The sequence below is a fragment of the Pleuronectes platessa genome, chromosome 13 (assembly GCF_947347685.1).
Source record: "Pleuronectes platessa chromosome 13, fPlePla1.1, whole genome shotgun sequence".
Classification (NCBI taxonomy): Eukaryota; Metazoa; Chordata; class Actinopteri; order Pleuronectiformes; family Pleuronectidae; genus Pleuronectes; species Pleuronectes platessa.
In genome coordinates, this window is record NC_070638.1 from 4,650,942 (window position 1) to 4,666,301 (window position 15,360).

General features: G+C 44.1%; 3 protein-coding genes across 3 annotated transcripts in view; 2 read left to right on the forward strand and 1 right to left on the reverse strand.

The window, feature by feature from the left end:
• Positions 1-246: 246 nt before the first annotated feature.
• Positions 247-5,720, reverse strand: napgb (N-ethylmaleimide-sensitive factor attachment protein, gamma b). Its single transcript, XM_053437657.1, has 12 exons — positions 5,536-5,720; positions 5,261-5,328; positions 5,048-5,132; positions 4,911-4,928; positions 3,866-3,896; positions 3,487-3,596; positions 3,199-3,265; positions 3,035-3,105; positions 2,598-2,676; positions 2,372-2,451; positions 2,029-2,158; positions 247-1,445 (listed from the first exon to the last, which is right to left on the reverse strand). Exons 1-12 carry the CDS (start codon positions 5,589-5,591, stop codon positions 1,308-1,310), a joined length of 933 nt encoding a protein of 310 aa, XP_053293632.1. The 5' UTR covers positions 5,592-5,720; the 3' UTR covers positions 247-1,307.
• Positions 5,721-6,425: 705 nt separating this feature from the next.
• rab12 (RAB12, member RAS oncogene family) lies at positions 6,426-13,305 on the forward strand. The gene is made up of 6 exons (XM_053437668.1): positions 6,426-6,821; positions 8,127-8,187; positions 10,006-10,144; positions 10,348-10,437; positions 10,761-10,865; positions 11,200-13,305. The coding sequence occupies exons 1-6, from the start codon at positions 6,596-6,598 to the stop codon at positions 11,305-11,307; spliced, it is 729 nt and encodes a 242-aa protein (XP_053293643.1). The 5' UTR covers positions 6,426-6,595; the 3' UTR covers positions 11,308-13,305.
• A 1,151-nt stretch (positions 13,306-14,456) lies between these two features.
• LOC128454505 (microtubule cross-linking factor 1) overlaps positions 14,457-15,360 on the forward strand; it is a 39,648-nt gene continuing 38,744 nt past the window's right edge. The window contains exon 1 of the mRNA XM_053437917.1: positions 14,457-15,302. Within this exon, the coding sequence (XP_053293892.1) occupies positions 14,457-15,302 (846 nt within the window). The remainder of the gene's footprint in view (positions 15,303-15,360) is intronic.

Below are 15,360 nucleotides of genomic sequence, written 5' to 3' on the forward strand. Positions count from 1 at the left end.
AGATGCACTACACTCGTTCAGAATGGGAGGGAATCAGAAAAGTAGCATGAATGTGTGCACATTAAATATCGCTTAACGGGGAGAGAGCATTAGCCTCATCAAAGATAAATAGGTCTGAGGAAGCTACACAGTCATTACATGTCTGTCAGAGGCCGGCTGGGGGCAGACGTGCAGCCGCCGATCGTCTCACTGATGTGGAAAATCTGTCCGCTAACTCGTTTAAGAAAATGCACAGAGACCATAAAATGCCACACAAGGGAAATGTTTATTGATGTATGTGCAAAGTTTTGAGATCAGCTCCTGAATATATATATATATATATGTATATATAAATAAAAGACGTGGGCGACAGCACAAATAACAAAAATGTAAACAGTCCCTTTTTTTTTACTATTCTAATTGTGATATTAGAAAGTCCTCACCTGGCTTTTAAATGTTCTTACAGAGGGTTTCTCACATTTATAGTCTGAGCAATAAGGTAAAGAAACGCACAAATCCAATATTATTAAAACAATGGGCTGAATGCACAGAACACACCACCACACAATCCCTTTTTCATGTGTTGGTCACTTTAGTTTGAGAATTGCACAAAGGAAGCTGTAATCAAGACCTCGAGGTAGACGAATGAAAACAGTCTACGATTGGAAATAAGCTGCGTCATCAGGAATATTACAGCTCTTTGAATCTTCTTTAATAACTTCTTTAAGCGCTGATATTGTGAATTACTTTTATGCATCAATATTAATTCACCATAACATTGAATTTGATTTAACATCTGAAATCCAAACATGCATGGACAGACTCTTTGCATATTGTTCCAGTGGATCTTCAACGGGCCGCAGCCGTCAATCCTGAATAAAATATAAGTCAATACAAATAAACACCTATACACTGATCATCTTACTTGGCATATTTAATAGAGCATTTCTGATTAAATATATATATATATCTATTGTAAACTACCCACAAACAATAACGGCAGAATGTACAGCTTCACAGAGACGAGAACTTTTACGTACAACAGGCTTTCATACATTATCGAACATTGAAGATTTTTCATTACACTGAGGATCCAGCTCAAAGAAAACAAATAAAAAATCTGTTTAAACACAACTCTTCTGCAACACCCACTGTGAATGTTGTGTTGTTTTTTTTCCTCTTATTCTTTTTTGCACAATTAAGATTTTAAACTGTCGCCTTTCTGGGATTCAGAGCTGAGAGGGAAGTCAAGGTGTTTTTAACTCGTACACAGAGGGTGAGGTGGTGGTGGAGCAGCAGATGGGTTGAGTCGGTGCTCTCACTGGAGGCTAACACAGACCTCCCTCGTAATCGTCCTCATCATCGGCGGCCGGCTCCCCACTAGCGCCCCCCTGTGGAGCAGCCGCAGCCTTCTTCTTCTTTCCTCCTCCTCCGGGTACCCTCAGGGAAATGGCCAGCTTGGCGTACTGTGACACAGCGGAGAATAAAGTGACTCATCAGATCTCAGATTAAAATGTTTTCTCTTCTGACTGACGGGATTCTACAGGAGGACAAAAGATCACGACTCCACTCGAGTTTAGTAACATTCAAAATGAAAAATAAGGAGAGTTGTAGGTTTGTTTGTTCATCTTTTCGGAACAGTTTGACTGGGACTAAATGAAAACTGGCTGAGGGTTGTTCTTCAGCCCTGTGATACGCTGGTGACTTGTCCAGGATGTACCCGGCTTATCTTATTGTGTCAGCTGATATTTAACAGTAACTGTGATTAGCACTCTGGGCCTCAGTGTCCCCTTATTTCTGTCTCACGCCTTGGTGTGATCTCCAGGAAGACTGGGTAAGAACAGAAAGACTTTAAGATCTGTGACGTCTGGGAAATGGGGGCTTATGAAGTCCTGATTTTCAGTCCCCAGTAGCATCGCTGGCATTTCCTGTCCTTCTTGTCCAGCACTTTCTACTGTGGACCTCCTTCTAACTTACATTATGACAAATAAAACTTGAAAGTGAAACACTTACAACAAACTTAAAACAGTGTGTATCGGCAGCACTCACGTCATTGTCCATGTATTTCAGTAAAGGCGAGTTGCACACGCGGTAGACCTGGTCCTCGTCCTGCTCGTCGTAGCCCTGCAGTAGCGTCTCCATGGCAAGGCAGTCTTCACTTCCACTGTAGCCAGGCAGACTGATGGAGAGCAAGTAGCACCTCATGTAATGATCCTCAGTTTTAAGTGTTGCACCGTGAACGTTGGGTCATGTCAGCGGTTCACAAAGTCTCAGATGAGCCACAACTAATTTTAAAATAGATTTTGCCTTGCTCAAAGACAATGTCGGCTGTGTTCAGCAGCAGTAAGCCACAGATGATTGATGGTAACGAAACATGTTTTAATTCTCATACCTGTAACTTTCTCTGACGCATTTATCAGCAGCTACATAGTCCACTCGGTGAAGATGAATCAGCACCTGGGCAGTTGTTTTCTGAAGAATGAGAACATAACAAACCAGAACTTTTAATTTGATCAGATATTCTCCGATTACAACAAACACAGTTGTGTGATTTATTTTGACAGAAACTCACAAATTATTTTTAATCTCTATAAACAATAAACAATGAGGTAACTCACCTTGAAGCACATGGGGAAGTTTTCAATCTCTTTGTACATGTTCTTCTCTTTCTGTATGGCGACGGCTGCATCATCCAACCTGGTTAGGAAGATGAGGACAGAGTGAGGACAGAGGAGGAGCAGGTCCTAATGTTCAAAATGATTATGTGGAGAAAGATCCAAATATCTCACTCTAAATATATTAATTTAATACAAATAAAAAGAACAAAAACAATAATCATTAAAATATGCTGTGTTATGGTTATAGCTCAACATCAGGTAAAATATGTTCTTAATCTTTATAGAAAAATTTTAAACTAGGATAATGACAAACTAATGCTCCTAAATAATTTCTGTATTAAATTCCTAAACAGAAGCTCTTTTCTTTATAATTATTTTATTCTTAAACTATGTGATTACTGTAATATTCCCACCCGGCCCCTCTTCCTGTCCGTTACCTTCTTAACCTGACCAGAAGTCTAGAGGCTTTGCCCAGCAGCTCAACAGCCTGACGCAGACGGTCCTCATTCTGCAGACAGAATACAAAGGTGTATTAATTAAAAGAAATGAAAATGAAATGATAGTTTAAATGATTGAGTTGTTGTCATCAGCTCATCTTTACCTCAAACACACCAGCTGCCTTCTGGTACAGGTCCACAGCTTTCTCCAAGTTTATAGGCTCGATCAGTCTGAGGAGAAAAACAGGTTTTAGTTTGAGGGAAAATCTCCTCACACAAATAAGAAAAGCACGAGTAACAACAAACATATGAATTTCCAAACTATTCAGATTCAATCACAAACTAAACGTATAATGAAAGAATGTGTCATCATAATAAACCTACAGAATGTCGGTGCAGTGTTGAGGGCTGTAAGTTTCTAATGTGTGTGAAGTACAAGGTGGTGCTTTTACTTTCCAGCTCTGTCCAGAGCCATCGCAGCAGTGTCCGGGGTCCCGTTCTCCATGTACATCATACAGGCTTTCTCTATGTACTGGATGGCCTCAGGCATCTTCTTTTGTTCCTGTAGCAGAGAAAACACAATTCTGCTGCAGACACATTACCACCGTCGAAGTGCCACGGTCACACATATGCCCAGTGGGGTCAAGCACACTAATTCAGTTGCTATTGGTTGAGTCTGTGACAAAGGTCACCAGAGTTGAACCCCCACGCAGAGCCAAGCTGCTGATTAACTTCAGAACGGGAGGTGAAGGTTCATCCCGGCTTCATTTGAGTGTGTGTGATTGTGACCAACATGTTAATGATGATGATTACAACAGAAGCGGCCCTCACCTTCATCATCATACCAGCCTGCTCAATCGCCCTGAGGAGGAAGAAGAGGAGTCAGAATAAAGCAAATTGTTGTTTTCACTATATGGACAAAGGTATTGGGACACCTACAGGAGCTTTGTGACAGGCAATGCTAAATCCATAGGCATTTATATGGAGTTTATCCCCCCTCCCCCTCTATAACAGCTTCTACTGTTCTGGGAAGGCTTTCTACAAGATGTGGGAGTGTGTCTGTGGGAATTTTTGCCTATTCATCCAGAAGAGCGTTTGTGAGGTCAGACACTTGTGTTGGACTAGAGGGCCTGGCTCACAATCCCTGCTTTAGTTCATCCAAGAGGTGTTGGATGGGGCTGCAGTCAGGGCTCTGTGCAGGCCAGACAAGTTCTTCCAAACTAAACTCATCCAACCACACCTTCAGGCTCTGGCTTTGTTTACTGGCTTTATGCACTGGTGCAGAGTCATGCTGGAGCAGAAAAGGGCCCTCGCACAAACTGTTCCCACAAAAATGTTCCCACAAAGCTGGAGCCATAGAAACGTCCAACGTACCTTGGCAAGCTGAAGCATTAACATTTCCTTCACTTGAACTAAGCGGCCTGGTCCAAACTCTGACAATGATACTGAATAAAACACCTGAATTTGATGATACAGGGAGAGTTGACCCCAAATTTAAATTCCCTTATTATCATTAAGACCTCGTTTGGACTCAAATTTGAATGTCGGGGTTTACAGAAGCTTGGCTGACGCCACATGAGCAGTTTGGAGGCATTTTATGTTTTGTTTTTTCCACGTTTAAACAATCAGTCACCGGTTACTTCAGGTGTTTTGGATTTGGCTGCAACGTTGTTTACCCCTGAGACTCCAGAAGTGTTTTGTGGACTCAAGCACTTCCCCCCCCACCCCTCCATCAACCTAGTGGTGCATGGAGAAGGAGTGCAAATTCATTATAGGTTGAACTATCCCTTCAAGGAGGCTTGTCCCAATACTTTTGTCCATGCAGTGTATGATTGATGCTGTGTCTTCACGTCGAGGATGACATCCCGATACTTACTTTGCAGCGTGGAAGAGGCTGAAGTGCGAGTTAAGGTCAAGAGAAAAACAGACTCACAAAACAACAACAACAACAACAACAACAACAACAACAACAACATTGATTTATTGACCCAGGGGAGCGAACGGGGAGGATACGTCTTGTTTTCTGTGTGGTACTCCGCCTCCTTCAGGTACGCATCCTTGGCTTGATCGTACTGTTTGGCGTTCTTGAAGCAAACAGCTGGAAAAAAAAACAGGATGCAAACAGTTTAAATGACAGCGAGTAAATGCTGGGAGCGTTGGGAGCGTTGGGAGCGTTGGGAACGTTGGGAATCTCATTAGGAAAACAAGATGCGTTTGCTTTATCACCTGCTTTGGCGTATTCTGACGCAGCGCTGTCGAAATCCGGCTTCCACTTCGTCATGCTCGTCTTTAAGCTGCGTGGACAATATTACAATGATTAACACAACACAGACACACACAATACAACACGCCGAGATCACAGCACAACATCCCAGCGGGCTAGCGGGCTAGCGAGCTGTGGGCGTCGCGTCTCCCATTAACACCGCCACAGTGGCCTTGCAGCTAGCTAACGTCAGGGATGACAGCAGCGGTGAATACGCGGGTTTCTCGTCGCAACTCACCACTTCTCCGCTTTGGCCATGTGCTCGTGGGCTTCGTTGATCTTCTGGGCGGCCATGGTGAGCAGCGGGTCCGCGGGGATGAGGGGAATCAGCCGGAGAATTGATCGCTGTGGAGGATGATGTCGCCTCCGTGTTTGGATTAGGAAAGCCTTCCTCCTCAGCCGGTGACGTCACGGGTTGTCGCAGGGCTACGGGCGCCGTCGAGGACCAAACGCGAGCCACAACGCGATTGCAGGAAAATACTAATGATGTAAATAATAACAATAATGGTGATAAATAATAATCCATGTTTGTTGGGAATATGCTGAAGCAAACATAATAACTATAGATATGATAACGGGCCTTAGAGAGAAGCTGAGCATCCACTGGTAGTTTTGCTTTTGCTTTGCTGACCTCCTGTGGTGTCACTGGTCACAGATGTGCTGCAGGACACGTTTGACCCGAGCAGTACATTTAATATTGTATTTTAAAAACCAGGTTCTCTTCTGGAAAAGAGTAAATTGTGTTGTAGTGAAAATACTTTTCAAGGGCAATGGTTTAAAAAAAGTTGTCTCCATAGCTGTATATGGCATCTGGTATAAAATAAACAAACACATAATAATAATATTAATTCGTTTTAATAATATTTGGTATTGTAATTAATAATAATAATAATGATGATGATGATAATAATATTTAACAATACTAATAATATGAATGATACTGATAATAATACTACTACTACTATTAATAATAATAACAGTAGTAACACTAATGCGAATTATTATAATAATAATAAAGATGATAATAATAACAAAATTAATGCATTCATTATTTATTTAATAAGAATAACTCCCACAAAGTAAATGTTTTAACATTTTGCGGCGGAAGCGGAAATGATGCATTGAAATGACGTCACGCGGTGTCTAATGGCTGAACAACAACTCTCAGCGAGAGACAAACTTTCCCAAACTTCCACGGAGACGAGAGAAAGTTGGAATTAGCTCGTCGCTCTGGCTCCGTCGCAGTTCGGAGGAGTTCGTGTGTTTGTTACCTCGTCGTCACCGATGTGGACTCACTGATGGATTCACGGTTCGACATCCCGCGGAGGGCCGCCGGTGGTGGCGGGGGCTCCGCGAACTCGTCGCCCGGTCTCGGGGCTCAGTCGCGCCGCAGGAAGATGCCCCCGCGCCCCGCCGATTTCAAACTGCAGATCATCATCATCGGCTCGCGCGGCGTCGGTAAAACCAGCCTCATGGAGAGATACACGGACGACACGTTCTGCGAGGCGTGCAAGTCCACAGTAGGTGAGGACACGAGGCGGGGACGGGACTTGTGTCTGTCAACTTCTGTGTTGACGTCCGGCAGCGGGGGCTCCGTCTATTTACTGAAAAGGAGGCTAGCTAAACCACCACGGGGGGAGGTCGTGGTAAACAAGCTGCCTCGTATGTTTCTACTGTGTAATGCAACTGGACCGATGTGACACCACCAAATGTAGCTGGCTAACTCGAGCTAACTGCAACAACTAGACTGGTCAGGCTAACAAATCTGACCCAGGGATGAGACTGTCCCCCCCACCCACCACCATGTTGTTTGGAACAAGTTGTGTGTATGTTTAGGCTTTTAGATGCAGGACTACTGCACCCAACAAAGTGTTTATTGTATCTTTAGTGTTGAATTTTGCACAGAACAGCTGCACAAGTACAGAGGAAAAACCTAAAATCTCAAAGCTCAAATAATGATAAAATGATGATCTACATATCAAGGGACGCACTCAACAGAGACAAATATCAAGAATAACACTAATATTATAGTAAGATAGTTATAAGTAAAAGGGTTTTTATACTATGAGACTTTTATATATTTTACACAGAGGGAACAAGAGCTGTCACTTTCTGTAAATCTTGTCGAGTGAGGATTGGATCTCAAAGTGAGTTTCCCTACATTGACAGCCAATAAAGTCAATAGGTAATATTAAACTTGAATAGCACAGATGTCCAGTTGAGTAATTAAGTAGCTGTAGTAATAGTTGTTATTGTTATGTTCCTAAAATGTCCATTTCCATTCCTTTAACTTATTGATCCCTGTTATCTTGACTCAATGAATCCAAGAGAACATGGTGACATGTTGCTGTTCCGTGGTTTGGACTTTTCCAGTTTATAATACACGAGGTGTGTTGGGTAAACACGCCTGTTACCAATACAGCAGCCAGCCATAGTGTGCAATCCCAAAATAGGTGCATGCAGGCAGCTGCTCTGTGCTCCATTTTGTGCCCTGTCACTGCTTTGACTCCGCTCAAAGGTTGTGTCACAAATGTTGTGTTGCTTTTGATCGCAGATACCACAGAGCCGCAACTCTGACAGCCTCTCAAATTTGCCTGAAAATTTTGGTTTCTTGTGCATTACTTGTAAGATAGAAACAAGGAAACCTCCTATTCACAAACTAAAAATAGGATTCAACTAGTCACAAGCCTTGGAAATGTAGAGGTGTGGTCAATTTTCTTCATGCCAAACCTACTAAACTGATATTATGCCAACATGGAGACACGACAACAACACAGGCGATGCTCCCACATGCTCAGATAAGATGTGTGTTTTTGATCCCTCTTGCAGGAGTTGACTTCAAAATCAAGACAGTGGAGCTGAGAGGGAGGAAGATCAGACTACAGATATGGTGAGTGATTTGAAACGAGTCTCCGGCTCCTTCATTCCTCTACATGGGGCATTTCCTCTGTGCTGTCATTGAGCGTTTCCTCTCCTATCAGGCTGCAAGCTGCTCTAACTCACTGGGGGCATCTCAACTTTCTACGTTAGGTGAAGCTTTTACAAAACAAAATCCTATATGAAGGTTATTTAGAATGTAACATTTTTGTATCCAACTCATTGATATGAGAGATGCTTGGCTAAGTCAGGCTTCCCCAAACTGTTCATCCCCTGATTACCAAATTAACCTGTGAACTCCGTCATCCCCGGAGCTGGTTGATGTATGGTCAACTACTATTCCTATGGAGCTGTAAATTTAGCTGCTGTAACTGATGCTGATGGTAAACTGTCATGATCAGAGGTTGTGTGGGGACAATTTAAGACAGATTTTTTTTCCCCGACGGTTTTATTTGAAATTTGAATAGCAGATTTCACATTTTTGTAACAATTAGGGCTATTTCTGTTTGTTTTAAAAAGTTATTCGATTGATGGGTAACAAAATTGTGTGGGGACTACTTATTCAAAAACTCAGAATTCTGTAATCAGGGTTAATGTAATTGACCACCAGAGACGGTGTGAGGTTATTTGATGATGAGGTTTAGCCCCTGCTTGTGTCTTATGACTTTAACTTGGCCTTAATTGCATTTTAAAAGCATCCAGCAGTTCTTGTATAATAAAAAAAAACATTTAGGGAAAGCTTATTTACTGGTAATTGCTTTTGTGTGACAGAGTGTGTGTGTGGGGGGGAGCCTTCATTGCTTGTGCCACTAACACATCTGACTTCTTCACTAACACCCCACCCGCCCGCCCTCCTCATCTCATCTGCCGTTTACCACGTCCCGTTTTTTGTCCCCGCTCCTCTGTCCGTCCTCGACCTTTCCGATCAGGAAGGCCGCCCTCCGTGTGTCTTGTCTCTCATGTCGAGCTCCTCGCATCAAGCTGCCATGCCCCGGCCTTACCTAACGCTGCCATTGTGTTGCTGTGTGTCTGTCTGCTCTCCTGCTCATAAGCCTGACTCTGACTCACAGGGGGAACAGGGAGAGACTGGCTGGCTGAAGGTACAGTAACTCTGCGCTGTGAGTGCAGCTCTAACCGCTTGTCACGCTGCTAACCCAGGATCAGATGATCAGCTGAATCATACTGTGACCTAATAAATATCTGTACACACATTCATTTTATTTCCAAGTAAATCTATTGATGATTTAAAAAGGTCAGTGTGTCTGGATGATCATGTTGATTGTAGCACAACACATTTGATAAATAGTTTACGACACTTTAATGTCGCTTTAACTGACATTTTAGTTTTTCTAGTTGTCAACAACTCGTTCTGCCTTCTACTCTGAAAATATGTTTCATGTAATCACAACTTTTCTATATTGTCAATAATTGTCTGTTTATATAACAGCCTTGACTTCTGAGTGCATACAGGAGGTATTATAATCGACAAAAGCATTGATATAAACTTATTTCTTCTTACAGCTACAGTACAGTATGTTAAGACATTTATCAAATGTGTATATACTGGTAATAAATGCTTAGTAAATCAATCAGTGTACAGAATCATTTCATAACTTCACATTTCCTGTGGTGATGATAATGATGATTTTGTGGGTGCACACAAAGAGAATTTCTCTAAAATAAATTATATATGAAGAAATGAGAATATCATTGAGTAAATTTACATTAATAATATCTTGCTAAAGCTGATTCCTCTTTTCCTTAAGGATTGTTCATATACATCTAGAAGCTTTTGTTATTGATTGTGTTGTGTTTAAATTGTGTTGTGCAGGGACACTGCCGGCCAGGAGCGGTTCAACAGCATCACATCAGCTTACTACAGGGGAGCTAAGGGAATAGTGCTGGTGTATGACATCACCAAGCAGGAGACGTTTGAAGACCTTCCCAAGTGGATGAAGATGATAGACAAGGTAACCGAGCACAGATGTAATGTAACAAATCAAGCTGCTTGAAATATTTGACAACCTCTCGTGTAAGAACCAGTCACATTGTCCAGCCAGCTTCCATGGTGCCAGTGTGCTGAACAGATTTCAATGCAGTGATTTAGTGAAACTTTAATTAAAAACCGGAGGGTGATGATCTGCTGACTTGGCTCCTCTCTGCTCTGTGTCAGTACGCGTCAGAGGAAGCAGAGCTCCTCCTGGTTGGGAACAAGCTGGACTGTGAGAGCGACCGTATCATCTCCAGACAGCAGGGGGAGCGGGTGGGTTCTACACACAGCTGCTCCCTTTCACCGCATCACAGAATGTCATCTTTATTCTTTAAACATTCAAACAGATCAAGGTTTCTGAAAGAAGATGCATCAGTACCAACAGCAGAACAGCTGGAAAGCCCAGTCCCAGGAATAAAGAGCATAAAGATCATACTAAAAACTTAATTCATTCAGATTGTGCTATCATCAAGAACATGGACTTTGAAGACACAATGTCCGACGAGTAACTTCTCACATGAGGTCTCTAATTATCGACAGGATACAGTTGTTCTTTTTCAGGCTCTGTAATAACTTCACCCTCTCTCGTGTCACAGTTTGCTTCTCGAATCAGTGGAATGCGCTTCTGCGAAGCGAGTGCCAAGGATAACTTTAACGTGGATGAGATCTTCCTGAAGCTTGTGGATGACATTCTCAGCAAGGTCAGTATGAATAGATTAAAAATAATAACCTGTGATTATTCCGTTTCCACCTGCTGCAATAATATTCTCTTGTCCTTCATTGTTTAGTTGTGTTATTACATTTCATGCAGTCTATCCAAATTGTATTTAGTTTTCATCAATTAAGGATGTTATATGTTCCTTTTGTTCATTTTCTAACAATTCCCTGCTACAAGTAGATTTTTGCTCTGCATAGAATTTGGTTTTCCTTCTTTCTCATCTTCAAATTGAGACTTACTGGACACTCAGTAAGTCCCCTGCTGTCTGAATCTTCATCGTAGTAACTCTCAGTGTTTCTCTGTCCCTGATACGTCAGATGCCTCTGGAAGTTCCCAACAAGGAGCTGTCCAACAGTGTCCTGTCTCTGCAGCCTGAACCGGAAGTGCCTCCGGAGTTGCCCCCACCTCGCATGCGCTGTTGCTGAGAGTGGTCCCCCATCCTACACACACACACACAGCACACACAGTACACACAGCACACTCATGCAGAGCACCCAGCTGGCCACCAGGGGGCAGGACGCGGCAGCAGTTGGGAATTTTTTACTACAGCTCTGAAAATGCATGGACTCTCTTTTAACAAACCAGTATTATCTTATCCCTGTTTCTCCTCCCTCTTTTTGTAGCTGAACACTATGACATGTGCCGTACTAACACGTGGTTCGCCCGCCTCCTTCCAACCCTTCTGTCGACATTTGACCCGGACTACCTCATTCCTCTGACCGATAGACGAGCTGTGCCCCTCAGGTGCCTTCAAGCTGGAGAGCCCTCTGGTCGCAGTTGCACATTTTCTATGGAGGGGGGATTATTGAGGGGCCCTGCAGCTTGTTCTCTTGCTGTTTCATTTTGTCACCACACACACTAAGTTGTAAACGTAGTCTGAGTCGCCCCTGACAGTTGGTTATCTCACAGAGAATCCGCCTCTGCTCAATTCTGGGTCTTGGTACAGTAGTTATATATTCTTATTAATAAGTATTTTCACCAAGTGACAGGTTGACACTTGAGGTAAACAAAGCACATAATGTAAATATGGTGTGTTGCTGTAATGACTGGACAAAGTGCAGATTTCCGTGGCTGGCAGCGGGTGGTTGTGCGGTGGTGATCGGTTACTATTCCTTTGCCTTAAAGTATTAAAGTGGCTGTAGCGGCTCTCTTTGCGTTTTCTAAAAACTAATGTTTTGCACTACAAATCATCGTAACTAGACGTTAGCTTACGTGCAGAAAAAGAAAAAAAGCACACAACTTGTAGATTAGCACTAACAACGATCATTGTTGCCTCAGTAGTGGCCGCTCACAGCTCTTCCACAGCCTGTTAGAGGGGAGAGATGGGTTATGTAGTCTTCGGTGGACAGGAGCTATCACAGGGACAATTTCCACATATGTTGCTGTTTCTTCTGAGGGAATAGAGACAGAAACAAACTACACAGGCACATTTTTTTTGAAAGTTTAAGCTTCCTTCTTTGGTTTTGTTACTAATATTTGTAATTGTTTTGTTTTGGTGTTTTTCCTTTGGATCAGTCGAGGGAAAGACGCGCAACTCCCTTCGGTGGGGAAACAGTGCAGGATTTGTGTGGCGTTTGAACATGAGAGGAAACTGTGATCGGGTTATCTGCTCGTTTTGTGCAGCTTTTATTTTGCTTCGTGCTTCATATCAAATTAATAAAGAAGCATTTTCCTAAAAAATCCTGCTTAAAAGGGAACGTTTGTGTTTATTGGAGGAAGGTTAGATGCTTTGAATTTATGATTTGGCCGTTTATTATGGACCAGTTTGGGGATATCTCATCAGTTGTTTCAACAAGGCAATGCATGTTAGGTTCTCCTTTTGCTTGTGTAGACAATAATAATCATTTAATTCCCATTTAATCCTTGTGGTGAAATGACTGCAGTATGAGAAATGTGCACTGTGGGTGTTTGAGTTTTGTTGCTACATGTTAAAACCCACGAGAAGGACAAGCCCGTTCAGAAGACAGGATTTAGAACATTTATTACGTTTTATGTTAAGCTCAAGCTTTTGTGGATTTAAAATGGCACATGGTGGATGTTAACAAATGAATACTTTCATACCAAAAGAAAAATATATGTGAGCCTGACATCCCAGCACAGCACTTCTTCCAGTGAGATTAGCAGCCAGCAGGAGACCTTCATCTGTCCGCCTCCCCGACTTTTCACCACTAACCCTGTGGTCTGTGTTTCAGTAGCTCAGCCTTATACTATCAGTGTTTTAAATATACGTTTTTTAAACAAACACTTTTATTGAAATGGAAATCTGTATCTTTTTACAGAGATGGAAGACTGTGCTTTGTAAAAAACCTGTTTCAAGTCTTTGGAAAAAGTTTTCGGCATGTTTAAAGTGGACTTGTATTTATAACTTGTGGCATTCTTGAACTAATGAATTGCAATTAAAGACATCTATATTTATTACCAAACCCTGGTCTTGGTTTTACTGTGTGACTGTGTCTTTGCAAAAGTTTACTCTGAGGATCTTGAGGTGACTTTTACTAAACTTCTTTTAATATTTGATATAGTTCTTAACATAGTTGTGAAATTTGACATAGGGGCGTTTGATCAAAGATTGATTCAAAGATCTGATTGATGTACCATCTTCAATTAAAGAAGGTGAGTGATGGTTCATCTTGTTTTATATATACATATTTAAGCATGTACATATATAAATATATTATTGATTTGTATGTGTCGTTGCAAAAGATGAGTTGACTTTTCTTGATCAACTAAACTGCTGTTGAAGTGATGGATTGAAATCCCAGTGCAGATCTGATAGACATAAGATTTTCCATAGAAGGTGAATATTGTTCCCCTGGTTTTGAATAAAGATATTAAGATGGTCTTAGTTTTACTGTAATTTACTTCTGAATAGAGATTTGTATCTTTTTATGGGGTCTGAGGAAAGAAAGGATTTGATACACCAGACTTTACATTGGAGGAGCAGTACTGGTTCCTCTTGAGTGCATCACCCCAGTGAGTGTGATCAATAACCAATAGTGCGTGTGTGACACTAGGCCACGCGCACCTATAGCGTGTCAGACTTGGTCCCACAGAAAACAGGGGTGTGCTCGGGTTGCAGCTGAAGCAGGAGCGCATGCGCCCCGCAGAAAAATCACGGCCGAGCGTCACACCGCAGCAGATCCTGCATGTCAGCGAGGAGGGAGAGGAGACGGGTACGAGAGACACACGGGGGGCCCAGCCGGAACTGAGGGATGGAGACCCGGCGTGAGGAGGAGGAAGAAGAGGGCTGACGCGACCCCCGACTCACTCCGTTCTCTCCAACTTGAGCCCCATGCACGAACCCGGGCTGCAGATGCCACCTGTCCGTCATCCCGTCCGTCCCAGTAATCCCCTTTTGGTTGCAGCGTTTCCTTACAATGACAACCTGGTGAACGCGGACAGGATGGAGTAGAACACGCCCGGCACACCGCAGGATGCGCAGCCCCAGCCCGGCAAGGAAGAAGAAGGAACCTGGCCGTTTGTCTGGCGTCGCATGCCCGAGGTTTTCCGCGGTGCTGTGGATTGATCGTCTCCTCCCGCATCGCCCTCCTGCAGCGGCCGGTGTCGGGGGATAATGGAGAGCTCCAATGGCTCCGGCAGCGACACCAAACCGCAGAACCACCAGTTGGAGAAGAAGCGGCTGAACCGAGCGCCTTCCCCGGCCAGACCCTTCCTGAAGGATGCGCACTCCCGCTCCGCCAGGCCACCTGCCATCGTGCCCAAATCCCCCAAACTCCACAAGCAGCACCCCGCCTCGGTGCCCTCAGCCCACCCGAACCGCAGCTCCAGACGCGGCAGCACCGGGGCCAAAGACAAACCAGCCACCGCTAAAAGTAACACCAAGTCTGCTGCGGCCAAGAAGCCCACGAAGGTGCCCCAGCATGCGGCCGCAGCCGAGCCTAAAGCCGCCGGCATCAAACCGGACAGCACCGGCAGTCCGACTCTCCTGAAAGACAAGAGGGGGAAGCTAGGCTCGGGGTCTCCGGGCCCTCACGTCCATGGATCCCCGATCCGAGTACCGACCGGGTCGCCTCTCGTCCGGGTCACCCAGACCGACAGCAGTTCGGACCTGTCGGACTGCCCGTCCGAGCCGCTGTCGGACGAGCAGAGGCTGGCACCGGCCGCCGGCAGCGACGCCGAGTCCGGTACCGGCTCCAGTGACCGGGATCAGCAGGGGGCGGATAATCCTCCGCGGGCAGAAGCGACCGGAGCTGCGGCTGCTGCTGCTGCTGCCGCTCATCCGCAACGCACAACCGAGGCTCCCGCCGCCAAGGGAAGCATGGCTCAGCCTCAGCCCGCAGAGAAACACAAGAAGCCCGCAACAAGCGCACAACTCACAGTACCAGGCACCCGGGATGCAGCCGAGGAGGAGCTGCAGCGGGAGATGGAGGATTTGAGATCTGAAAACGACTACCTCAAGGTAAGAGGATGCTTCCCCAACAGCTGGCGCATCACTCTCCTCCAACTCAAATGACAGT